At 42.1% G+C, this 26,445-nt stretch overlaps 1 protein-coding gene across 3 annotated transcripts in view; it reads right to left on the bottom strand.

Annotated features, from left to right (window-relative positions):
• Positions 1-26,445, bottom strand: part of TRIM9 (tripartite motif containing 9) — a 112,581-nt gene that overhangs the window by 16,878 nt on the left and 69,258 nt on the right. For 2 of the 3 annotated variants that reach the window (XM_007446602.1, XM_007446600.1), the window contains exons 4-7: positions 16,377-16,487; positions 15,095-15,248; positions 6,913-7,070; positions 5,584-5,722 (exon numbers count right to left, since the gene is read on the bottom strand). In XM_007446602.1, coding sequence (XP_007446664.1) covers positions 5,584-5,722; positions 6,913-7,070; positions 15,095-15,248; positions 16,377-16,487 — 562 coding nt within the window. The remainder of the gene's footprint in view (positions 1-5,583; positions 5,723-6,912; positions 7,071-15,094; positions 15,249-16,376; positions 16,488-26,445) is intronic. The other variant, XM_007446601.1, reaches the window with a different exon arrangement.

Below are 26,445 nucleotides of genomic sequence, written 5' to 3'. Positions count from 1 at the left end.
TCTTTCCCTCTTTTTGGTTGAGTGCAAATAGCACTGTTTTAATGTCAGCATCAAAGTGTACTGTGCTGGGCGTTGGAGCTGAAAGGCCCAGGCCTGGCACGTCATTTATCCTCTCCCAGGCTCCGTTTTGCCATATGTAGAGTGGAATAATAATAATAACACTTTCCTCATAGAGTGTGGTAGGCAGAACAATGGCCTGTCAAAAAATCTCCATGTCATAATCCCCGGGATCTATGACTATGGCACCTAACATGGCAAAAGGAACTTTGCAGATGTGACTAAGTTAAGGATCTTGAGATGGGAGATTATCCTGGACAGGTGGGCCCAAGTTAATAAATCACAAGGATGCTTATAAAAGGGAAACAGGAGGGTTAGAGTCAGAAAGAGATTGGAAGACGCTATGCTGCTGGCTTTGAAGATGGAGGAAGGGGCCGTGAGCCAAGGGATGCCGGTGGTTTCTAGAAGCTGGGAAAGAAACAGAACAGATTCTCCCCTAGAACCACCTCCAAGGAACGCAGTCCTGCTGACACCTCACTTTTAGCCCAGTGAAACCCATTCTGATCTCTAGAACTGTAAGGTGATAAATCTGTGTTGTTTTAAGCTGCTAAGCTTGTGGTAATTTGTTAAAGCAGCAATGGGAAAGTAATACATAGGGCAAATCTGGAATGTTGCAGCAACAGAACAGAAGGGAGGTTTAAACAATAGCAGTGGGTACAGAGGTATAAGGTCTATATCGTAGTCTTAGGGTGAAGAGAAAAGAATTCCTATTTTTAGGACCTTATAGTAAATGGATAGCTTTTATACAATTCTTCTGCTGGATTTCAGTATCCTAAAAATACTTGCTGGCTTTCAAATTGCTGTCTTTTTTCATGGAATCTTTTAATGGGCAATGAAGAAAGTTCTTGGAAGCTCTACACAAAATTACCATAATATTTTTTTGGGGGGAGGTACTTATACTGTAATTCCATAAAGCCTTCTGATATACTTAATACTCCATTATCAAGAGTTCCAGAAGATATACTGACTTTTAAATGTATTCGGTGGAAATCTTTCTAAAATGCATTATATACTTTCTGACTTTCTGAGCATATGCCACAGAACGTTCTCTTTCTCTCCCTTTTTTTTTTTTTTTTTTTTGGATTGTTCACAGTTTTTCCAGTTACCTTCCTTGCTCAGTGCTGCCAACAGCCTGATTTCACTTCTATACCAAATTCCTTTCTCTTCTAATGTGAGGTTTCCGGTCTGCTGTGCTCTTTGCAAATGGGTCAGTGAGCTCAGCGGAATTGTGCATAAAAAGAGGGAGAGCCGAGTGACACCAAGGGCTCTGCCGTGAGAACAACGCAGGAGCTTCTGTGCCTGAACTCTGTCCTTTCTTTTCCTACCAATCACAGGTCATTGTTGCTTACATCTTGACTGTAAGATGACTGCCTACACTGTAGGGTGGAAATCTTAGTTCTCGAGGGGTGAGGTGGTACCGTAGTTTTAGGCACTCTGAGCCAGGTGCCATGGAGCTCAGTGAAGGAGGAACAGTAAAGCCCGTAGTCACTGGGCAGGGCCATGCTGTATGCATCGCTGTGATCGTCAAATCGGCTCGCTCAATTAATGTTTTTGAGTGAATGAGGCCTCCTTTGCAAAGTCAGCTCAAGGCATAATTTGAAGTTTTTACCTTACCTACAGTTATTCCCTCTGTTAGGATTTCTCTCTCTCCCTTCAGATCATGTTCATTTTCCCTGTAGTGTGTTGTATTTCATGTAGCTATTAGATGTAAGACAATCAGAGTATTATGTCTATGAAAATATGAATTAAAAAACCCTCTGTTAGAAACATTTTTACTTTTAGAAGAGGCTGCTTGTTAGTCGAAATTAAACTCTAAATAGTAGAATTAAGGTGATATTAAAAATGGAACAGCTCATACATTTCTGGTGTAAAATCTGTCCGGAAAGCAATTTGCAAACATAGATCAAGGGCTTAAAAACATTCATACTCTTTAGTCTAGTAATTCTACTTCTAAGAATGTGTCCAGTGAAATGATCTTTTTCGCAAAGATTTGGATTAAAGAGTATTTTTTGCACAGAAGGCTCAACCCTCTGTGTTCTAATTCCCCTGAAGGATTGGTGAGCTGCAGGTCCTCCTGTGCTGAGCAGGCTGCCTGAAGCAGTTCCCTGGCTCTGAGAGCTGAGGGAAGTCAGAGAAAGACCTTTCTCCAGCCAGATAATAGCCTCTGAATTATTTGAGCACCAGGAATATTATCTTTGGTCTATCTTATTTTTTCTCCAGATTTGAAAAGAAGAAAAAAAAGTAGTCTGTTTAGGTAGGTAGAAGGAAAATAGACAAAAATGAACAAAAATTTTTCCGTCCTATTCTCACCCATGTCTATTTTTCTTTGGGGGTGGGGGGCAGGAGAATAGTCTCCCAGACACAGAATGAGCCCTGGAACTCTATGTATTAACAAGGCCTTGTCACATAATATTTTAAACAAATACTCTTTTGTAGATGGCTTCAGAGACCGTGACATAGCCATCACAGATATTAAATGAATTACTTTAAAGATATATACAACCAGGTTGTGGGCCTTATTTTAAAATTTCATTAAAATTATTAATTGCTTACAGTTAAGTTTCTTCTTAAGTCAGGGTAATTTGGTTTAGATCTGCAACTGGCCTTATTCTCATGGCTGTGTTAGGTACATTCCCAAGAACTTTGCTTTCAGGGAACTAAGCAAACTTGAACTCATACAATAATTTGTCTTCCTTTCCTTTTCTCTTTTGATAACACATTCTTTATAATTCCATTGCATTAAATTATTTTTCATTGTTTTCCTGACTGATTCCCTTATATAAATTATGTCTTCCTTATGGTCCCCTTTCCTTCTCTCACAGTGTTTATCATAATTTTTAAGTATGCAATATTTGCATGTCTATTTCTTTAAGGCCTTTCTTCCTAGACTGTGAGCTCCGTGACAGCTGGCGTGACCTCTGCTCAACACTCTATACCCATATCAGACACATCAAATACTGCCCAACAAATAGGCAAACAAATTTGCTTTTGAAGAAAACGGTCAGAATTCACAACAATGTGGACATCTGATCTCCCCTGCATAAAGTTACCTTTAGGTCAGCAGAAGGTTCTCTAATAGTTCAGAGAATATAAGTGATAAGTGATTTAAACCTTGGACTAAATGCATGTAAATACGAGTTAGACTTGCTATCACATACGAGATCGTACCCTTCTGTGATACAGACTTTTTATTTTGAACCTTGGAAAGGGGTTAACTCTTGCTAAAAAGAACATAAAAGATTTTATTAAAGTAGAAAGCAAACCAACCATCCCATCACCCACAATAGCAGCAAAGAAAAAAAATCTCCAAAGCAAATCTTTCCAGGAATGGTAAGAAATAAGATTAATAAAATATAAGTTCAGTTAACTTATTAAAACTCTGTTAATGGCATTTTTCTCATTGGTTTCTATAAAACAAAAAAAGAGGTATCATTCTTTAGTTCTACAGGCTTTCTCAATTGTTACAGATAGATCAAATATTTTTTTTCCTAATAAGCTATTCGTTATATTTTTTCTTGCTTTCTAAATCTTGTCTCACTGTTGGAATGAATTAAAATGAGGGAGAAACAAATAGAACAAACCAAAGTTATGGAGAAAGTATGTGTGTGAACTTTATTTCATCATGAGAAAATCACTTCTGTGCAGTAACAGAGAATACTGATATCTACACGATGATAGGGTTTTCTTTGTATTTAGATACATACCTTATATTTGTACACAATATATAAAATTCATGGAGGAAATTAATTTCTACAGTACAGTTTCTTTGTTGGAAGAGGACTTGTTCCGTTAGTTTCTTTTAGAAAATGACCCCCAGTTCTGTGACTGTGGTACCAAGGATCGCAGTTCCAATCCTGTAATTTATTAGACACCATAATCTTATGAACATTAATCGAAACTTAGAAACTACATCCTCCTGCAGGATGAAAAGAGAGACATAAGTGCTCAGGCTGCTATGCTAATAACTGATTTTAGCAGAATAGTATGATTTCCATGATGCATTATGAATAGAAATAGTTTTCTCATAGGTCTGGTGACACAGATTAACAACGTTGCTGCAAATTGTCTCCCTGCTCTGATAGCATGCACTTCACTCTTCAATCAAACCGCTTTGTACACACATGGGAGACAAGGCCATCACCATCAAGGGCCTTCTGCGTTGCACCTAGGAACACTTCTGGAGGGCTTTAGCATCTAGCATGGTGCTTTGGGAAAAGAGGCAATTGCTCTCAAGCTGATAGGTCTCTTCCCAGAGAGAAGTTGCTAAAATGATCATCCCAGGGGAGGCTCGGCTACCACATCCCTATAACCCAAAGGGGGATAGGTATGTGGGCATTTCCCCTTCACCAGATCCTTCTCTTTGAGTAGCATCGTTCAGACTTACAAGTGCTCCCCAAGTGTGGTTTTCACGACTAGGGGCCTTTCAACCTTGCTGTGGGATTTGAAGTTGTGCTTATTTTTAACCATGTGAACCATTTTAGGGGTGACTGGCACATGCTGAGGTTTGTGGGAAGTGGAGCACAGTTCTTTTTGCTAACATTTTGAATGTGAACAAAATCAACATAATCAGTTCTGCAGAGGGAAGTTACGGAGAATGCCATGGGATGGGGGTGGCTTCTATGATTAAAGTGACACCCAGAAGGTCTGAAAATGCTTTGGCACCGACCACAAATACCTCGTCATAGGTTTAATTTCATGTGTTGCAATTGCTTTTAGAGTAAAAATATTAACAGCCTCAGAGGTTATACCTGGCCATCAAATGCAAGCCCCTCTCCTGAGATGGATGGCTTGCCTTTGATGACCCAAATATTTACAGTATAGCCAAGAAGCGAAAGTTGTCTGGAGATGGACCTTGTGCGGAGGCCCCGGGCAGCCTAACCAAGCCTAGAGGGACTGGCAAAGGTGAAAATGGCAAGGTAATGCAGAGGCGCTGGCCTCTTCCTGGCTGGTGCCCACGGGGAGCCTCGGTCCCAGCGTGTGAAACGGAACTTGCTGGTTAAGCCAGAAGTGGCCGACAGGCCCTCTAGGAAAGGCTCCTGCGCCCCACACCCCTTGGAAACACGTTCAGTCAGATAAACCTGCAGCTGGAAAGGACCTCAGCCCCACCCTCAGACACAGGCCAGCGCTACAAAGCAATTGAGAATCGTCTGGGCAAAACTGGCCAGTGGTGGGTATCGTGGAGAATGGGAGCCTGCCCTAGAGCCTAGATACATCTGTCTCACACACCGCGGCACATTGAGGCCTTCACTTTTCAGCTTCTTCCGCTGCAGCTTATTTAGAGTGTTATCAAAGGAAGCCGCCGGCCAAGGCCATTGGAACTGCCGCTGTGGACTCTTTGGTTTGATCACGTCCACATACCATGGGCTCGCTAAAGGCAGGAGAGAAACAGCGGCTCTGTGCCAGAATGCAGGGCAGGTCATGGAAACACTTGCGAATGTGGGCAGTGGTGGGGTTACCTCCGGGCTTGCCAGCCATTCTAGATGCCTCGCAGTTCTCGCTCTGAGGGATACTGCTGAAGGGCCTTACCCTCGGACGTCTGGAGGACCAGGGTCTTGCTGTACTGGCTGACTCCTGTTTTGTTGAAGGCCTTGATGCGAGCATTGTATGTGCTGTTGAAGTGAAGACCATCCACGGTGCACATGGTCTCCTTTCCAACATACACTTCCTGAGGGGCAGAAAAGAACAGGCCACCAGTTAACTCCAACCCTTGCCCGGGGCTGGTCAGGAGGCAATGTTGCAGGGTGGACAGGAGCAGGTGCTTTGGGGTCTGCCTGATCTGAGCTCATCCTGTGAGTTACTGGGCACTGAACTGACCTCTTTTACCCTCAGTTTCCTTCTCTGTAAAATGGGGACAAAAATACCTACCTTATGAGGTTGTGTGAGGATTATATAAGGTCATACGTGCAAACTGACTAGCATAGTGCCTTGTGTTTAGCATGGGTCTGGCAGCTTACTGAATGCTAGTTATTAGCAGATAGGGCTTAAAAGATTAAAACTGGGCACTTACAGTTAGCATTATGCTTATTATTATTATTGGCATTTATTCAGTAGATTATACCTACTGAGCTCTTTATTCATCAGTATGATTTGTAAAAAACAGGTTTGAAAACATGAAGTGGTCTCTATGCTATGTTTATAACCCACTGATAACTTCAGAAACTGTCACAAAGCATAGGAGTTTTGAAGTTTAGGAAGGGAAATCATGAGTATTCAGATTTTCACCACAGTACAGAAGGAAGAGGGAGGAAACAGGGAAGGGAGGAAGAACGACATTTCAAAAGCTTAAAATAAATCCTAGCATAATGCATCCTTAGCATAGGTTAGGCAGATGCCTCTCTCTTTAGCTGTACACGTTGCAACATTATGCTGATGTAATGAGTAAAAATAATTTGCATCAAAAGCACAGCCTTAAAATGACAACTTGTCAGTGGGATACTCAGTAGACTGGGGTCTGAGATTGCAGTATGCTAAGAATTTTATATGAATTATCTAAGTGGCTCTTAACAACAGTGCACGAGGTACATATTATTGTCATCCCCTTTTTACAAATGAGGACCTGAAGGCTCAGAGAGCTGAGAAATGGGCACAGTCCCAGAGCCAAGTGGGGGAGTTGGGACTTGAATGCAGGCAATCTGACACCAGAGCTGGCAGTACTGCACCTATCAATATTTTCTCTTCAGAAGAGTGGAGCAGTTTCTATTCAGGGACTCCTTTGCCCTTCTTTGATGGGACATGGAGAAAGCAGGCCTCAGATGAAGAGCAGGCAGGCCCTGCCGGGATGGGTCAGAGACTCCATGGTGGGTCCTCCGAGGTCGTCATCGGTTTTGGCTGACAAGCTGTAGGTTCTCCACTTACCCGGAACTGACCACCGTTGCCGTCATCCAGCTCCAGAATGTATCCTTCGGCGGGGACCGTGGACAGGGGCGGCTGTTTCCAAGACAGCGTAGCGCTGTTGTTGTGGGTGCAGCACTCCTCCAGCTGTAGGATGGGAGTCGCTGGGACTGGAGAGGAAGCTAAACAGAAATTAGTGTAACCCTGGCTTCTGTCGAGCTGCCAACATTTTCAGTATCTAGGAATGAGAAGCATGCCCTTACTTAGGCCAAGTGGCTGGGCTAAGCAGGTAGCCTGGGGTGCATGGAGGTGGGGGGCGCCTGAACAGGATCCCTCCTAGAGTCTCCAGGAGTGGCAGTGGTTTCTGGTCTACTGCGCTGCCTTTTCCCAGCTCATGGTGGCACTTCCTACCTTACCTGGCGGGGAGACAACGGCTCTGTTCTCACCCCCTTGAGCACCGAAGACATCACCCTTAAGAGAAGTGTTTCACGTAGGAAATGGATGTCCCATCCAGCACACTGAAGCCTGTTTCACCCCCATAACATGGCTGATGAATTTATCATAGAGTTTATTATGAGCCTTAGACCACATTTAATAAAATGGGAACTGCCTATGCTGAGAAATAGCTCTGAAACCAGTATATTTCTAAGGTTCTATCATTTTTTATTAGTGACTCCACTCAAGGTTTTGTGCACATAAGTAGCTATAGCTCTGGATTTTTGAAAATTTGGTACCAAGTGACACAAACAGTGATTTCTCAGTTTTGAAACTTCTGAGGAATTTGACACCATTCTTTCAAAGCAGCTATACCTTGAAAATGGCACTAGCTCAAGTCTGTTCTTTCTGTAGGTGTACAGCAGTCAACTGTGAACCTAGAGAGTAGTATGGGAACAGATGGGGCCTGGCAGGGAAGGTTAGAGTGTCCTTGTGACCTTGTGAGAATCTGTCACAGTGTTACTAGTCACAGTACCACCCCCCCCCCCATTTTGTGTTGAGTCTTGTATTACTTAAAACTGCAGATTAGTTGAGCCTTCAGACATACAGACATAGAAATGTCAGGGAATGAATAATCCTAGCTCCTAACATATGAACTCAATTTATGCATCTGGGAGCAGTGTTTCTACTAACTGCTTAAAATTATTTTTCAGCACCAAAACATGAATTTATTTTTGTAGCACTTTAACACAGGACAGAATGGTGTGGACCACAACCAGGGACATTCAGGTGAACAAATGTTAACTGTGGAACACCTGGTATGCTGTACCAAAACTGGACTTGGAGTGTCATGCACTGAATTAAATCTCCTTGCCAGTCACCCTGACAAAGATGGTTAATTTAACAGCAGTTTAGAAAACAGGTTCTATGATGGATTACCTAGAAAACAAAAGCAGTGACTATAAGTGATATGAAGGTGAAGCAGGTCTATTATCTTATAATTAAGAAGGCTGGTACATGACAAGAAAACCATGCCTGAGTTACCAGATCAAACATAATTAAATCAAAATTACCACCAGTTAATTGGAGGTCGTCAGTTTAGGAAGGGAAATAATGTTTCAAGTTTCAATTGCACAGGGTTCAGGTGGAATCTTATCAGAGAACAATGGCTCTGCAGCCTCAGAGGAAATCTGGAATTGGAGGAAAGGAAATAAATGCACTGCCTTGTTCAATACATAGACTACAGGACTGGCTGGGAAGAGGAGACAGAAGACAGAACTGCTTCGAATGATTCTAATGACATCTACATGTAACAGGTATCATCTAGGAGTTGTAATCAGAGGTTAACTTAAGGTCATTATTCCAGTTAGGAACTTAGTCATTTAAATATTTTTCCGTATAAACAGAATACATCTTAACATATTAACAGTGGAGCAAAATCTGACAAATTTAAGCAAACCATTCTTCAAAGGGCTTCTAGAGACATGGAATGATTCTCCCTGGGGATATTTGCTCTTAGTTGTGCTTAATGGTTACAGCCTTCCATAAAACAACAATTTCTTGGACTCTATTTCATTATCTGCCCTATCAGTCTTCATTTTCCCTTTGTTCATGTTTCAGGCAACTTTACATTTCACCAATTTTAAAATCAAAGAATAAGATCACAAGATGTTTTCAATTTGAATCATACAAATACTTGCAATGTCTCTGATAAGAAACCTCAAATTTCCCATATAGACATAGGTATAATTAAAAGATTAATTGAAATACATGTTGTCATATATAATTAAAGCATGTGAACTTCATTCATAAGTCCTCAGTGGATACACTTTAAAAGGCCAAGAAGAGAGAAAAAAGTCTAACCAGTCACTAATCTTCAGATCTTAACAGTGTCCCAAATTTAAACAAACAAGCAAACAAAGAAAGTGAAGTGAGAGACAGAGAGAGAGAGAGAAAGGAAGAGAGAGAAGGAAGGAACCCAGAAACATTTGCATGTATCTAAATCTATTTCTCAATGTGCTGAGAATTATTTTTTCTTTTTCCTTATTTACCCCAAAGTGATGTTGCATATAAAAGGAAATGTGACATAATTACAGCCTCATTAGCAAAGACTAAGGCTGGCATTTCAGAACAACGGATTTTATACTGGGTGTTATATTATTATTACCCTTTTTCACTTTATTAGGTATAAAATAAATGACCTACAAGAATACAAAGTATTTTCAAATTGATTTATCTCTTGTGTTTTGGAAATGGACAGCATTACAGTTCCTGGGCTGAACTCTGAGAGAGAAGATTTTATTTTATTGAAATTCCTATTGTTGGAGCTACAATAACTATCTTAACACCTTCATGATCATTCCTGGACATCTTTATTTTTCCTAAAGAACTAGTTTCCCCTGACCTGATCAGAATTCTAGTACTCAGCATCCTTTTAGCCTGTAAAATCAAGCTTCAGGCTAAAAATTCTCTTCGACACAGGAGGGTGGGTGTTCTTATTGATTTCCCTGGGGTCTGGTGGAGACTCATCTCAAAATTAAATTCTGCCACAGTGGCTTGTTATACCAAGGTTTTCAAATGTCTTACCTTTTTTTTTTTTTGCGGTACACCAGCCTCTCACTGTTGTGGCCTCTCCCGTTGCGGAGCGCAGGCTCCGGACGCGCAGGCTCAGCGGACATGGCTCATGGGCCCAGCCGCTCCGCGGCATGTGGGATCTTCCCGGACCGGGGCACGAACCCGTGTCCCCTGCATCGGCAGGCGGACCCCCAACCACTGCGCCACCAGGGAAGCCCTCAAATGTCTTACCTTTTAAAGGCCATTCTAGTTCAAATTATCTCTCACGTTTTTCACATTTGTTTACTTTTCCCTCTTCCCAGTACTTTTCAGATTGAGAGCACTCACAACCATCTAGAATTCCTCTGTGAGGTTTCACAGGAGTGTGGTGAGGACAATGGGAGGAAAGAGGTCCCGTGCTGTGGAAACACTGCTGAGGGCCAGACTGTGGGCAGAGGCTTACATGTGTTCACTCATTTTATTTTCAACACGACCCCACAAGGTAGGTACTGTTATTATCCCTATTTTAGACAAAGAAACTGAAACACAGAAAGAGTTCACCACTAGTCAGTGGCAGAGCTGGGTTTTGATGCCTAGCAGGTTGGTCCCAGGGGCTGGATGTTTTTATTGCCTCTCCAGTCTGGGGTTCAGTAATAGTGAATGAGAGGGAAAGTGTAGGCCTAATTCCAAGAGAATGAAATATTTTTGGTTCCTATAATGTGAACAATAAAGCTTCTCAAGAATCGCTGGTATAGATTAAGGAAACATTTCCCCTTAAGAGCTATGGTGGTTGGGAAAGCAATTTTACTCTGTCATGTTCTCTGAAGGTTCCTTTGTAGACTCTCTTTCCTTTTTATGGTGGTTGAATAATACAAATGGCATCTGAGGAAAGTTTAGACTTTAGAGGAAAGGACAGGCTGTTTCTGGAAAGCTATCACTAGTACTTTGCTAAGGATAAACGTGAACACAGGCTTTGAGGACACGAATTCCAGGCCCTCAGACCATGAACAGATTCCACACGAGTCCACACGTGTGCTCATCCCCATCACTGCCAAAGCTCTGTGCATTCGTTCTCCATGATTTATAGGAGGGTCTGTTCAGATCATACTGTCCTTGCCCATGACCTTGGTGCACACTCAGGGCTTTTAACATTCAACATTAGTTAATGAAGATAAATGTGTCCTTAGGTGAGTAGAGGCACTCAAGGGATTAACAGCCATTGGTCTACGTGCTAAAAACGCTTGATAGACCATTAGGTCAATGTTTCATCCTGGGCTGGAATGAACACACTGGTGTTTCATTTCAGCACTGACTCGTGAACCTTGGAACACTCTGTGTACTTAGGCAATTCTGGGGTAATATTTTTCTGGGACAGGGTAGGTATCTGAAATCTATTCTGAGCCAAGCAGCAGAGCCCTTGATAGACTGGGAAAAATAAAATTAAAATTTCCTTCCCATGACCTGGTAAGAGTTGAAAATAGCAATTTAGAATTAAGGAAAAATGTGTTCATTACTCCATAATAAAAACAGAAAACAAAGTTTAATCAGTTGTTTTCTACAAAAGAAAAGCCTGAGAGATCAAGCACAACTCCCATAGTCTGGAAAGAGGGTAAGACGATTTTCTAATCAAAATGCAACTGGAAAACACGCCATCACAATTTAGGAATATTTGAACAAAGAGGGTACCAGCATTCTCCACTCAAATCTCAATTGCTTGAGGGTGATGTGGAATCAGAAAGAGCAGATCAGTTAAATCCTTAACTAATAAGAGAATAATTTTAGGCAATGCATTTTAGCTGAGTAGCAGCTGGCCTAAGTGGAAATATTTAAAAACCAACCACAGACCTATCTTCTTTGATATTAAAAAAAGAAAGGCGGGCTTCCCTGGTGGCGCAGTGGTTGAGAGTCCGCCTGCCGATGCAGGGGACACGGGTTCGTGCCTCGGTCCGGGAAGATCCCACATGCTGCGGAGTGGCTGGGCCCGTGAGAGGCCCGCGTACCGCAAAAAAAAAAAAAACACCTGAGATGAAATTTCAAAACCAGAGAGATGCTCAGATTTTGAGTCAGGCATTAAACAGATATTCTAGTTGTAAGTTTGAATCATAGCTTTAAATGCATATTTCTAGTAACTTTGAAAATATTTTAAAGTTTCTGCTAATCCACTTTGCACAATTAGATATCATATATTGAAACTAACGTGTTGTTAGTCTCACAATGGTCAGATTGACACCATTCCAAATGCTACTTAAATTTGGCCATTTGTACATGGATATTGGGGTGTAATTTCTTGAGATATTTTTACTGACAAGCTGTGAAAGCACAGTTTATTAAACTGACTATGAATATCCTAAGAAAATAAAAAGACCAACACTACACAAGGCAAGGTTGTGTATATACTAACAGATATCAAAGGGGCCAGTAGGAGAAGTCTTAACTACCGTCAATCAAGTTCTACTGTGTCATACCTTTTGGCTTTTTCTTTCCATTGAAAGCATGACAGATAAAAATTATTCAGATTCTAAAGAGGACTGGGCTGTCACTGAATTAATTAAACTTAATGAGCACAAAGCTTATAAATGAACTCTGCAGAGGGATACTTAACAGAAGTAAATTAAATTAACATGAAGTGTTGAAAAGGAAAATGGAATAATCCACTCTCATACCAAATGACCTGCTATATTAAATTCATAAATAACTGTTCTGGATAATTTTGTGTTCCAGGTGAATTTTTGCTGTGAGAGTTTTCTGCGTTTTGGCCTTTAGCCGTGTATGGCATTCTCTCCTGTGTGTACAGTTGTGTCCGCACTTAACTCCTGAGTGCAGCCCTAAATGGCCAAGTGAGAATGCTTTAGGAATGTGGTCTGTGATGCACGACACGTGAACCTGCAGTTCCCACATCAGATGAAGGGCCAGTTCCCTCCAGTACAATAGTTACCATCGTGCCAGCTGGCCTGGAGTCCACCGGGGCAGATGGACGTGACTCAGGACGGACGGGGAAGGAGAGGGCTCTCCAGCTGATTAAAGCATCTGAAAGCCCTGAGGCTTCTATCCTCTACCTGCCCCTCCTCCTGCCCCATCACCAAGGCTAATTGGGTTGGCTCTTTTTTTTTTTTTTCTCTTCCACCAAAAGCCCTTACATTGCCCTTTTGTGACACATTTTCTCCTCTGAGCTACTCGTGACATAACCTTTCAATGATTCTAGCTCCTTGAAGGAACTGGGCAAAGAGAGAGGCAGATCAAGGGGGCTTTACCTCAGGCTCTCTATACTACTTGGATGGTGACACATCACAGGTGTTAAAGAAAAAAAAAATTAAAGCTTGAAAGCACTGCTGCAACAAAAAATTAAATTTCTTAAGTATAAGAGAAGACTTCAGTTATTCCTTGAAGAAGCCACTTAGTAAGGCATTAACTTTACAGCAAAAGCCAGAAGTTGTAGGTGTGGGTTCTGGAACCATGCTCCCCGCGTTTGAATCCCGGCCCTGCCACTCACTAGCTGGGTGAGCTCAGGCAAGTAACCCAGTCTTCCTGTGCCTCAGTTTTCTCAGCTGCCTACTAGGATTGTGAGAATAAAATGAGTTAATCCATGGAAAGCAATTAGGATTGTGTCTGGTTTGGTAGGCAGTCAGTAAATGCTAACTATTTTTGTTACTACAACGAAGCATTTTTATTTATAATCTATACACTACTTACTTCGAAAATTAAGGCATTATCCCAAAGCAATACATATGAAACAAAAAGATGAGAAAACTGAAAATAAAAGAGGGCCAAAATCCATTAAAAAAATGAGGGACGTACATGAACCAGGGACAGGGATGAGTGTAACTGCATGATGTAGTCTGTAGCCCTAACACTTGCTGGGTTATATGGCTCTCTCTGTCTAATAAAAGGGCGCATGCAGATTTTTCTTAAGAAACAAAAATGTTAAAGCACTGAATTCTAAGTTATTTATTACACGGACGCTTAAATTGGGAGAAGCAAAGAGCAAATCAATTTCTTCAGTTTTAAAAAAAGATCAGAAAATGACAAAGTTAGAGGGATAGAGGACAGATCAGTGGTTGCCAGGGATTGGGGACGGGGGAGGGGAGGCGTGTGGGTGTAACTAAAAGAGGCAGCAGAAGGGAAATCTTTGTGGTGATGGAATAGTTCCATATCTCGATTGCAGAGGCGGTTATACATGCGGCCTGATGGCACAGAACTACACACACACACTGTACCAATGTCAATTTCCTCATTTTGATATTATGTGATAGTTAAATGCTAGATGTAACCACTGATGGAAACTGGCTGAAGGGTACAGGGGACCTCTCCTTAATATCGCTGCAACTTCCTATGAATGTATAATTATTTCACAATAAGAAGTTTTAAAAAATCAGAAATATTTTTCAAATGGGCTATTACTTACGCTGCCGTAAAAATATCATTGCGTGTTTGGTTTGAATTTTTAGCTTTTTTTTCAAAGAGTTATTTTCCTTAAGATAATTTTAAGTACTTGTACTTCCCCTCAGCCACCCCAAATCTCAAACAGATCCTGCCCTATTCCCTAACTGCATGGACCAAAAAGTTTAAAAAGTTAAAATTGATTTCATATTTTCATTTTCCTTCTGTGTCCAGGCTCTCATTTTCCTGACCACTGTAGGCAGGCTGACTCTGATCCTCTCAAATTCCCGCTAATCTACACTCAATTGTTTGCCACTATCTCTACTCCTGTGGAAGCAGTCTCAATTCTAACTCCCTTGATTTATATCAATATATCTGGGTTACTATCTGTAACAAGATTTTATTTATGTACAGCTCTCTCTCTTTCTTCCTCTTTTTATGTCAGCTATTCTCTGATGCTGAGCATGTGAAAACTCTAAGATTCTCAAAGACGCAAGCGTTGAGCTGATCTGGATTTATCTGACTTTCTGAGAGGCAGGTCACCCAGCTAAAAGGGTACATTTCTATTACATGATAAGACAGGAGCCACTCCAGATTTTTGTAACATTAACCAGAGGGGTGTGTGTGTGTGTGTGTGTGGTGTGTGTGTGTGTGTGTGTGTGTGTGTGTGTGTATGTGTGTGTGTGTGTGTGTGGACTTTCCCACCTCTCAGCTGATTTATAAACCTGGAGGCTGCCTTTTGTTTGCTGCAGTCTGGCAAGCCGCCTTTATCCTGCTTCCAGCACCAGGATCCACTTGGGGTACTGCTATGACTGGGCAGGGGGGTGGCCCAGGCACTCACTTTTCATCTGCACAAAGTCGAGCTGGTGGATAGACTGCAGCAGAGGGCTGTTGTCCAGACTCAAGTCGAAGTCCGTGGTCATCCTGGGAGTAAGCGTGCCTTTCCCCCACTGATCCTCAGTCAGGTGCACTCTCCTTATGAGGGCGTCAGAAATCTATCACAACGAAGACCACAGCCTAAGAAATACATCCCCACAATGGACACAGAGCTCTCCGGCTCTCCCAGAGCAGCCCACCGAGTGCCTCGGGACTCACACCCTTCCTGTCTCTGTGCAGGCAGCAAGGAGCCTTTTATGACGAGGGTGACCTGTGATTTATCATGAAAATCTGAACACTTTTGGGAGTCAGAGGGAGGCACTATATATAATTAGCTGCTGTTAATTGCTCTAATATATGATCTGGATATATGATCATGCTGTTTATGACCTATCAACTGAAAGCCAACAACATTAAATAATGATATGTTAGCAATTAGATAAATCTACTAGAACCAATGGACCTAAGTTTCTGATATGAGCTGTGGGTATCCTGTCAAGACTTAGAAATTAGTTTTATTAAATAGTTCAGAGAGGCTGCATATGCTAACCTGTAACATAGAATTTCCTACACTTTAAGCACATCATCTTCATGTATGACTTTATTCTTTGGTAGAGAACTTTTTCGTTTCTTATATTTAGGTCCCCTCTGTTGTTCTTGGCCAGTTTGGTAGAATGTCAGTTGGAAGGAATCTACACGTTCCTTAATAAAAGGTCCCTTAATCACTGGGATCAAAAGTTAAGTAAAATTTAGCTGACATCATAACATGTCACTAAAACAACTCTGAAGAAATCATGAGACATCCAAGGAATGAAAAAAATTCAATTTATTTGGGAAATCACTGACTTACTGGCCAGAAGGAGGTGTCAAAAAAGGTAGAAACCTTGTATAATTACATCTCTAGCTGACAAAACTGTCCAGGATATTAGTAAAGGGACCCAATTCTTAAGCAAGGCAATAACTCTGTTTTGGAGGAACTTAGAGGGAATTATGTTTTCATGATCAAACATAAACAAAAACAAATTTAAAAGCCCATGCACTTCTCAGTCTTGTAGCACGTGGTGGCAGAGACTTCCGAGAAGCCAGTGAAGTTCTGCAGGTACCCATGTCCGCACGGCCGCACAAAGGTGGGTTCTGACGTGCAGGGGCCCATGCCCATCCAGGGCCGTTGGGAGTCTGGCCTTGGCGTCGTAGACTCAGTCTCGTGGGGCATTGAGAATCTGAAGCAGAAACTAGTTGACACTTACCTGCAAAAAGCCACTAGGATCATTTTCCTTAATCACCTCCAGGCAGTACTCCATGAGACCTGTGGTCTGGCGCAATTTCACTGTGCAGTGAGAGATCTGATCTCGAACCACCTAGGATTGATGAGACAACAGAATGGTCCAAAATGGCAGAGGGTAGAAAAGAAAGCAAACTGGGACTTTGGAAAGCTTCTTTCAACCGGAATCCAAGAGCATCATGGAATGGAACTAAATATATGAGAGTATTTGTGGCGTGGCAATGTCTGCTGTGGACAATGGCTCTGGAAGACCGATTAGATAACGCCTCTTATGGGGAGGGGCTTATAACAACTGGACCCATCAGAAAGGCACGCAGATGTTGGACCTCTGGGAAGTGGGTTACCTTGGTGCCTCAAGGGACATCTTCCACGGGTCCCCCTCACTCCCCCTTCCGGGAGCTGCTCTAAGTGGGAGGTCGTGGAGAGCCTGTCAAGGAGCTGAGTAACCTGGGGCACAGCTGCAGCTTCTGCTCTGGGACAGAAGCCCTCTACCGGTCCCTCCTAAAGAGCAGACATCATCTGAACCCAGATCCTCTCTTGTTCCCATTCTCTTTTCCCTGGGTGGGTGGTAGAGTAGGGCCAGAGGTGGAACTTGCTGAAAGACAATGAGCTAATGACAGCAAGTATGCCAGAGAAAGATGGATACAGAATCCAGTTATAATCCACTTAGCATCACTCACTGCTTCACTTTGGAAAGCAGTTTCAAAGGCTATTTGCAGAGAGATGAGTCTACCTTAACCTAGAGAGGCATCTCTCTGAACATGCAGTTTTTCTCTCCAGGAAGTTGTCTTTGCCCAGTGTCAAGGGCATGGCAGTCCTTGAAAAGTTTCCTTCTTTAGAAACGTTCATCTTCTGTGTCCTCTGCTCAGTGACCCAAATCCTGAAGCAGTTTTTGAAGCATAGAGTTGAACAAGGGTTTTCTAGGAACCTCAATTACTCATCCTCTATATCTATACTACTTGGCAAAAGCCTCAAAAATAACCACCATTCTGGATTTTATGGGTAATAACTAAAAGGGGTTTTAATAACAATGATTTTAAAACTTTTCCTTGTTCCTTCTTTTCAGTTTTCGTTATAAATTTATTTTCCATGAAAGATTATGACATCCTCTTTCAAAAACAATAGGAAAGTAGGTAAAAAATAAAAAAAAAAAAGCAAATCACCTCACCACTCCAATGCAAATTGTTAAAGCACTTTGATATTTCCTTTCAGTTTTCTTTCCGAGCTAGATTTAGTTATAGCTGCAATTATAGTATGTGACAATTTTATCTCCTCCCACTTAACACCATATCATAGGCATTTCCCGTGTTGCCGCCATCAATAAATGTTACTGGTTACATAAATATCTGATTGCGTGGCTTATCATAATTTAACCTATATTTTGACACAAAGTTCTTCCTCATTTTTTGACATTCATTATTGTTGACCTTCCTTTCTGATTTTTTTATTTTCATAAAATATACATAAAACTTACTATTTTAACTTTTTTTTTTTTTTTTTTTTTTTGCAGTATGCGGGCCTCTCACTGTTGTGGCCTCTCCCATTGCGGAGCACAGGCTCTGGACGCGCAGGCTCAGCGGCCATGGCTCACGGGCCCAGCCACTCCGCGGCATGTGGGATCTTCCCGGACCGGGGAAAGAACCCGTGTCCCCTGCATCGGCAGGCGGACTCTCAACCACTGCGCCACCAGGGAAGCCCTTGAGCATCTTTTCATGTGCTTATTGTGTATCTTCTTTGGCGAAAGGTCTATTCAAATCCTTTGCCCATTTTTAAATTGGATTGTTTGGTTTTCTTGCTGTCTTTTGATGCACAAAGTTTATAAATTTTCATGAAGTCCAATTTGTCTACTTTTTCTTTTGTTGCCTGTGCCTTTGGTGTCATATCCAAGAAATCATTGCCAAATCCAGTGTCATGAAGCATTTGCCCTATGTTTTCATCTAAGAGTTTTATAGTTTCAATTCTTACATTTCAATCTTTGATCTACCTTGGGTTAATTTTTATACCTGCCCAACTTCATTCTTTTGCATGAGGATAGCCAGTTTCCCCAGCATCATTTGTTACAAAACTTCCTTTTTCCCACTGAATGGTCTTGGAACCCTTGTCAAAAATCATTTGACCATATGTGTGAGAGTTTATTTCTGGTCTCTATTTAATAGTGGTCTTTTGTCTGTCTTTATGCCAGTATTATACTTCATAGCTTTGCAGTACATTTTGTGATCAGGAAGTGTGAGAACTCCAATTTTGCCCTTCTTTTGCAAGATTGCTTTGACTATTTGGAGTCTCCTAATATTTTGACAGCTGACTTGTTATTGCTTTTAAACTTTTCATATAATTAAAATAAAAAATAAAATGTAGGCTTTAAAATCTCTTTATCAGAATTGGTGAAAGAAACCAACTTTGATGTGAGGATTGTTTTGTGATTTTGACTGGCGGGGGTGGAGAGATCAAATTTTAAATTCACTGTTTGATTTATTTTCTTCTGACATCTAGTATGTTTCTGTCAAACTACCACCACCGTCTGTTGGTCTGGGCTCAAGGAATGCAAATTACTATATTTTATTATTTTACTTTAAAATCGGAAAGTAAAGAAAGATTAAGTTTCTGCTTCTTAGGGGAAAAAAAACACCCACAGGTTAAACCCTTAAAAATGCAACACAGGTGACCTACAGCTAATACGCTACTCCTCTCTGCTATATGAGGCTTGACTAAATTGTTCCCAGAAAATGTTTTTACATTTCAGCCGCCTGTGCATCAATGCTGCTAGGTAGCAGAAACCTCAGCAGTCACCATTCACTATCCAAATGTCATCTGCTCTAGACTATGCAGAACTGACTTGTACTGAAAGTCCAAATAACAAGCACACACTGGATCTGAGCGCTGTAACCCAAAGTAAATCAGCTTTTGAGGCAAAAAAGACGGAATTGTGTTTACTTTCCAGAACATTCAGCTCAATGATAATTTTATGACCTAAATGTGCTGAAATAAATACATTACTCAGGCCTCATAAAATTCTATGTCTGCCTCTATAAATTTCCTTCTCAAGCAAGGTTTTTTGGTGCCAAAGGAGCTGTGGGAGTGTTGGGGGCTCTGACTACTCCTAAGAAGCTTCACTGTTGCACTGCCAAGAATCTGTGAGTTTCAAGGCTGTTTGCCATTGGTTCCTGTAGTCCATGGTTCAAGCTTCTCGGAAGGACTCAACATCCCTAAATTCCTGGCTCTCAACTCCCACTGTTGCCACAATGGATGCTGGTCCATTTTTAAAGCATTTTAATGAACTGTTTCACAATGATCACAGTAGCCTGTGATAAAAATCACTGTTAAAAATTAAACAGTGGGGTTCCCAGAAGCAGCATTTTTTGGTGTTTCATAACTAACTTTTTTTTTTATAAGATTGAAATTTTTTATTTATTTATATATTTATTTATTTATTTTTGGCTGCGTTGGGTCTTCGTTGCTGAGCACGGGCTTTCTCTAGGTGCGGCGAGCGGGGGCTACTCTTCGTTGCAGTGCGTGGGCTTCTCCTTGTGGTGGCTTCTCTTGCTGCGGAGCACAGGCTCTAGGCCCATGCGCTTCAGTAGTTGTGGCACGTGGGCTCAGTAGTTGTGGCTCGCAGGTTCTAGAGCGCAGGCTCAGCAGTTGTGGCACACGGGCTTTGTTGCTCCGTGGCATGTGGGATCTTCCCAGACCAGGGATTGAACCTGTGTCCCCTGCATTGGCAGCCGGATTTTTAACGACTGTGCCACCAGGGAAGTCCGGATTTTCTTTTCTTAAGAAGGAAATGTACAAGTTGCAGGAGTGACACAAACAGGAACTTGGAAACAATTTTCCCGTTTTCATGTGCATTAAAGCCTAAACCAGCTCTCAGGGGACAATTAATCTGTGGTCCACGGTTTCAGAGAAGGCTTCCACAATTTTATAAGCAGTCACCATCTCTTCTGGATGGCAAGTCCTACTGATCACTTGAAGAGCTTTATTTTGTTGAGTGGCAAATTTATAAAGGTCATTTCTTGGGTCAGGATATGACACTGTACCTTTTCAGAAAAGGAGAATTTGAGAACAGACTGCTGTGCCCCTTTGAATGCTTAGACTTTTTTAGCGTCAGGGAGTAACCCATGAGGGCTTCTACAGTACAAATGTGAAATTTCATTCTGCCTATATCCATAACTACACTGTCCCGCCACATCTCGAACAGGCCAGTCTCTTGGCACTCAGCTCAGGTGATACAAAGAGCAGCAAGAACTGAGGTTAATTAAGGGGAATTTCATTATTTTATCCAATATTGACCTTGACACCTTTCCTCCACCTCCATTCACCTCTCCATCTTACATGTGGCTTTTTAAAAATTGTTCTGTAAATCTTCTTTTCAATAAATACTTTTTCTCATAGTATTCTTTCTCATCATGGGGTCTGGAGGGATAACACTAATGAATTTTTAGTCTAAGTAAATACTAACATTCTCCCTCTCATATTTCAAGATATTCTTTCTTAAATAGAATCTATACATTTCCGTCACCATTTAAAACAATTTCCTCTAAGTATAATGCAATTCTTTTTTTCCCCTAAGATACAAGTACTTTCAAGATACAGTCTTGAAGAATTTATTCTTCTCAGGTCCCTTTGGTCAGTGGGGATAGTTTTTTCTGTGTGTCCCATAATGTCCTGAAGCAAGATGCCCAACTGATACTTGGAATTAACTCATTGGTGAGTTACAGGTGGAGTACTTTGACCATTAGATTCATCTAGTAAAATGAATAATTCTCTTGATTTTCTCCTGGAGTAGAATATTCTCTCCTATATTATTACATTCATTGAAACTTAGAGGCATTTAAATTAAGGAAGAACATTTTTAATTTCTCACGTGCCACCATTCTCCCACATGGTTTATGGAAATATGGCAGCTATTTCCCCCATTCTCTAGATACCATCCTCTGTACTAGTGTTATTAACTTAACCACATTGGCAACTAATTATTTCAAAGACAAGTCTGAGGTTTTGAGTTTTTAATCAATAGAAGGATCATTGGGCTTCCCTGGTGGCGCAGTGGTTGAGAGTCCGCCTGCCGATGCAGGGGACACGGGTTCATGCCCCGGTCCAGGAAGATCCCACACGCTGCGGAGCGGCTAGGCCCGTGAGCCATGGGCGCTGAGCCTGTGCATCTGGAGCCTGTGCTCCGCAACGGGAGAGGCCACAACAGTGAGAGGCCTGCGTACCGCAAAAAAAAAAAAAAAAAAAAGATCATTTAGGCCTATTAAATAAATAAAACACATACCTGTTATGAGGAAGGCTTGAGATTTTAACAGTAAAACTGTGAACTTTCTATCTCAGAAGTGTGAATGCCAATAACCTCATCAATAAACATTGAGTGGAATATCCAAAGCATGCTCTTAGTGTATAGAATACTGTATCCTTGTACAGAGAAGTTAATGAAGGAAGAAATACAAGGTATTTGGAGAGAGAGAAGCATCCTGGTGTGGTCCCACCCACACAGGAGAACATTTACAATTTACGCTGTTCTGCAGTGAAAGTGATGCATCCAGTATGGTGTTTTGTAAGATGTGAGATATGGTGGATTATTCCATCATCTTCAAAGTGTGCTTTAAGTGTCTTCTGGAGCTAAGAGTGTCACTCATATATGGGTTTAGGCAAAGGGCATTAAAGAAGTTCTGTGACTATGTTTCATTGGCATTGCCAGAGTGGGTTGAGGGTGTTTAAAGGTACGTCCTCTAACCTTGGTGAGTTCCAACTGTGTGTGGTGGCATCCTGACGATTCCACGGGCATCTTGGGCCCTCTATTCCTTACAGGCCCTCTGTGAGTTTTGCTCCTACACGGTGGGAAGCAAAGGACCACAGAATTTGCCGAATGAATTCCCCATTAACGATAGGCTTGTAATCAATAATAACTGTGGTTAAATTATGAAAGTTGACCCCCAAAAGACTTCTGCTGAGGGCAAAGGTTTCAAGTGTTCCAGTGTGCCTAATTTTTCCAAATGTCTTCACTGTAATGAACTAATGGAACTCCTTGCCAGTAGTTTTATGGGAATTGAGTGGGTTATTGACTTTTTCTTTCTAGTTTTTGCTTTTCTTTCTAAAAATGACTGTAACAGTCAAATCCTATCTAATTATTTTTAAATTCTTTGTGAGCTTGGTCGTCTTTCCTTCCCTCCTTCCTTCCTGACTACCTTCTTCCTTTTCTTCCATTCTCTCTCTCTCTCTTTCTCTCTCAACCTGAATCAAAGGATTACTTGCCTATTATGAAGCATTGGCAGAATGGCTTAAGTAAGCCAGTAATATCCCTAGTGTAAATTTCTACTCTTAATGATATGGCTCTATAACTAATTTTTTTGCTAACATAATGGGGACATACAGGCAATATATGGTAAATAATAAGAAAGATAACAATGACAATCATGATAATGAATCTAACAAAACCCAGTGGTACACCTGGATTCAAAATCAAGCATTCCATAGATAACTACAGTTGGGACATGGAAGCCCTCTGTAAAAGTGAAAGCTCTATAAAACAGTAAGCTTTATGATTATCCCTCAGCATTCTCACTGAGTAATGTCATTGGTATGTTAATTTACCAACCACACATGGAAATTAAAGATTAGATTTTCTCAGAATATATTTGAATAGCTATAACTTTTTTTTTTCTTTCAGAGGCTCTAGAGTTGCAAGGGAACCAAGAAACCAAGAAGACACCTGTCACTTATCACCTATCATCATAGTTGTGTACTATTCAACACATGAATTCATTCTAAAATATTGGGGAGAGAACACATTTAAGATGATTGTGGAATTATTTCAAATTCTGAATGTTACATAAATAAAAATAATTCTCAGATATTTCTTTGGGCTTACCAAAAGAAAAATGACATTTGTAAAGTTCCTGAAAAAAAGCATAGATCTCATTAATGGCACATTTTAAGTGTTGTCACAAATTCCCTCTGAGGATCACAGGCAATGAAGATATTTTAAAACCGTACTCAGCTAAGGAAGACCTGGGAAGGATATTAACAAAATACACAGTTCGTACACGAAAACTGGGGACCCAGCTGACTCTGCTGATAATGGGAATATTGCCCAAGTAGTACCAAATGTGAGTTAGTAATAGTTTTTGAAAGCTCAAAAGCACTTTTTCCCTCCAGTAGCTTTCTGACATTTGATTAGTTTACCACACCCTGAAAACAGACATTTGGCTCCCAGTGTGTTTTCAAACCACAGGACAGCATTAACTATAATTTATATTTCAGACAGTGTTCCTAAAATATGGTCACATCTGCATATGCCTCAAAGCCTTTTTTTCAGCTTTTAAAAATAGCTCACCAAATTTGGTGCACTATTTTATGCGATGATCAATTATACTCAAGCCGCTAAAGAATTTCCTAGGTTCAGAGACAATCACACCAACACATAGGCTAATTTTACAGTATGAACTCTGGTATTATTCCCTAGGAGCAGTGTGCTGAGCGAGACAGGACACTGTCTTCAGTGTGCTGAGTGAGACCATATTTCCCGTCTTCCAATGACAGCAACCATAAAGCTAATATCTTGAGTACTGTGCTAAGCACTTTACAATGTCCTGTGAGGTGTCGACTACATCTAGCCTTATTTTACACACAGGTGAAAGAAATGGAGCTGTAGACTTGTCCATGGTTAGAGACCTAGTAAGTGATAAAGTCTGTCCTCACGCCCCGTTCTCTATGACCCAGAATCTGGGCTTCTCATCCCTCAGCTCCATCTTGCCTCAGAACCAGAACTGTTCAATCTGCTCAAGCAATCAGTGCTTTCAGAGAGGGGCACGAGTAGATTATAAAGACCGCCTTTATGCACACTTGCTTTCCAGCTCCCCTAGCCTTTGGGATGGCTCAAGAAGAGAAAGTTGCCAGAAAAACACACACATACAACTGTCCTCTTTGTCAGCAAAAAGCAGGCCCCCAAGAGAACTCTGCCAAAGGGAAGCGGAAGACCATAAGATTACCCCTGCCAGGCCGTGAGTGATGGGCCAGCCAACAAAGACAGAAGGGAGTACTGTGCTTGGCAAGCTATGTCTATAAAAGGCCAGTCTTTTCTCACAACTCTGAGGAGCAACAGAAGTGACAAGAAAGGGAAGAGGCAGGAGGAGAAAAGCAGAGGGAGGGAGACATTCGGAGGCTGGCATCAGCAGTCACGGTGTCGACCTCGCTGGCTGTTTTCAGAAGCAGCGACATACAATCAGCTGAAAACAGCAGAGAAACAAATCACTCGAGACAGAAGACAGAACAGCTTTGCTGCCGTGGGCCACAGCCAGCCACCTGTCTCTCGTTTCAGTAGCCCTTTGGGATCTGGGGCAGGGAACTCCACCCCGGGCAGGGTGTAATGAGGGCAGGCAGCTGCCTCTGCTCAGTGGTCCCCGAGTGCATCAGTGTGCCTGGCCCGTCAGACCACCAGCACTGATGAACTGACGCTGGACGTGGGGTCCCCGAGATGCATTTCAGCTATTCCTGTGCCATCCCCATCCGTCCCCACAGCACAGCCTATAACTGATTTCCACACAATCCCGTCCTGCAGAGGCAGAACTAAGGAGAGGGAGACAGGGGGCTCTGCATTTTTTGATATGGATAAATGATGTTTTCTCAATCCTCGACCCCCTATCTGTCCAGATTGCTGCCCTTACATCTCTCCCGTATAGAAAACCCGGAGATGCCACTGTCGTCACCCTATGACTTAACACAAACTGTTCCCAGTGTTCTGTTTAAAGATGCCAGGAGAGTGTCCACAACGTTTCACAAAAGAGACGTCCGTTAAGGAAAAAGTTAAAATTTTATGGCTACATATTAAAACGGCTGGTCCACTATTAGAGGGAAAATCCCAGCTGTCCAGCTCATTACCCAAAGACAGCTGTGGTTTTATTTTAGATACTCTATTACTCTACGTGGTTCAAATGACATTTTAAGTTCCACTATAACAATACAAGTTCTGGGTTTCCGAAGGGTGATAAAAGGAAGGGCTATGGTGATAATGCTTTTAGTAGTGTTAGAGCAGGAGATGGAAACAGAAAGCCCCCATCGGTCCTCATGACTAACTGGATGCAGCAAGACCAGGGTGCACTCTGCTGATCACCCTCTTCTTCCCGCACAGCTTGGCCCATCCCTGTAGGCAAGAATGCAAGTCGCCATCAACACACGCCTCCCAGACTTTGGGCTCCTCCAATGCCAGCTTTTCCATGCGGCACTCTGTGACCCTTTTAGCTGGAAGTAACTTTGCCCACCTCACAACTCTAACGACATGGGCCACCTTCTCCTGGAAACTCACTTTCTACCTGTGTTGGAGTCATCTGTGGGTGTGACTGATCTCATCCACAGGACTGTAAGCCCCATAATCCTGAGTCACCTTTGTGTCCCCCTCCCCCTGCCCCTGTGCCCAGCACTCAGCTCCTAGCAGGTGTGCATTAGGTAGGTGCTGGCTGACTGGTGAACGGATTAGGTAAATCCCCGTATGCCTTCTCTCTGCATTGTACTGCCAGCCAGAGGCAGTAGGGGGCCAAGGTCCAGATTCTGGGCTCTGAAGCCAGGTTGCCAGGACTGGAATTCTGGATCCTTGGACCAGTTCCTAATGTCATGGTGCCATGGTTTCCTCATCTCTAGAATGTGGATAATAGTAATAATGACCTTGCAGAGTTGTTGTGAGGAATAGAGGAGCTGATCCCTGTAACAAAGTTTGTATAGTGCTGCCTCAAAGAAAGTATCCCCGAACGTCAGCTATTGCTGTTATGAAAGCCAGGGCTTGGTCATCAAGGATGCTCATTCTGTGTTGCTACAGAATCACATTTCACAGCACTTCTAGACTTTAATTCAGATAAAAAATGGTGACTCCAGGGCTTCCCTGGTGGCGCAGTGGTTCAGAGTCCGCCTGCCGATGCAGGGGACACGGGTTCGTGCCTCGGTCCGGGAAGATCCCACATGCCACGGAGCGGCTGGGCCCGTGAGCCATGGCCGCTGAGCCTGCGTGTCTGGAGCCTGTGCTCCGCAACAGGAGAGGCCACAACAGTGAG

This window comes from Lipotes vexillifer, unplaced genomic scaffold (assembly GCF_000442215.2).
Source record: "Lipotes vexillifer unplaced genomic scaffold, Lipotes_vexillifer_v1.1 scaffold124, whole genome shotgun sequence".
Lineage (NCBI taxonomy): Eukaryota > Metazoa > Chordata > Mammalia > Artiodactyla > Lipotidae > Lipotes > Lipotes vexillifer.
The sequence above is the reverse complement of the archived record's forward strand: the minus strand, read 5'-3'. Positions and strand labels throughout refer to the sequence as shown.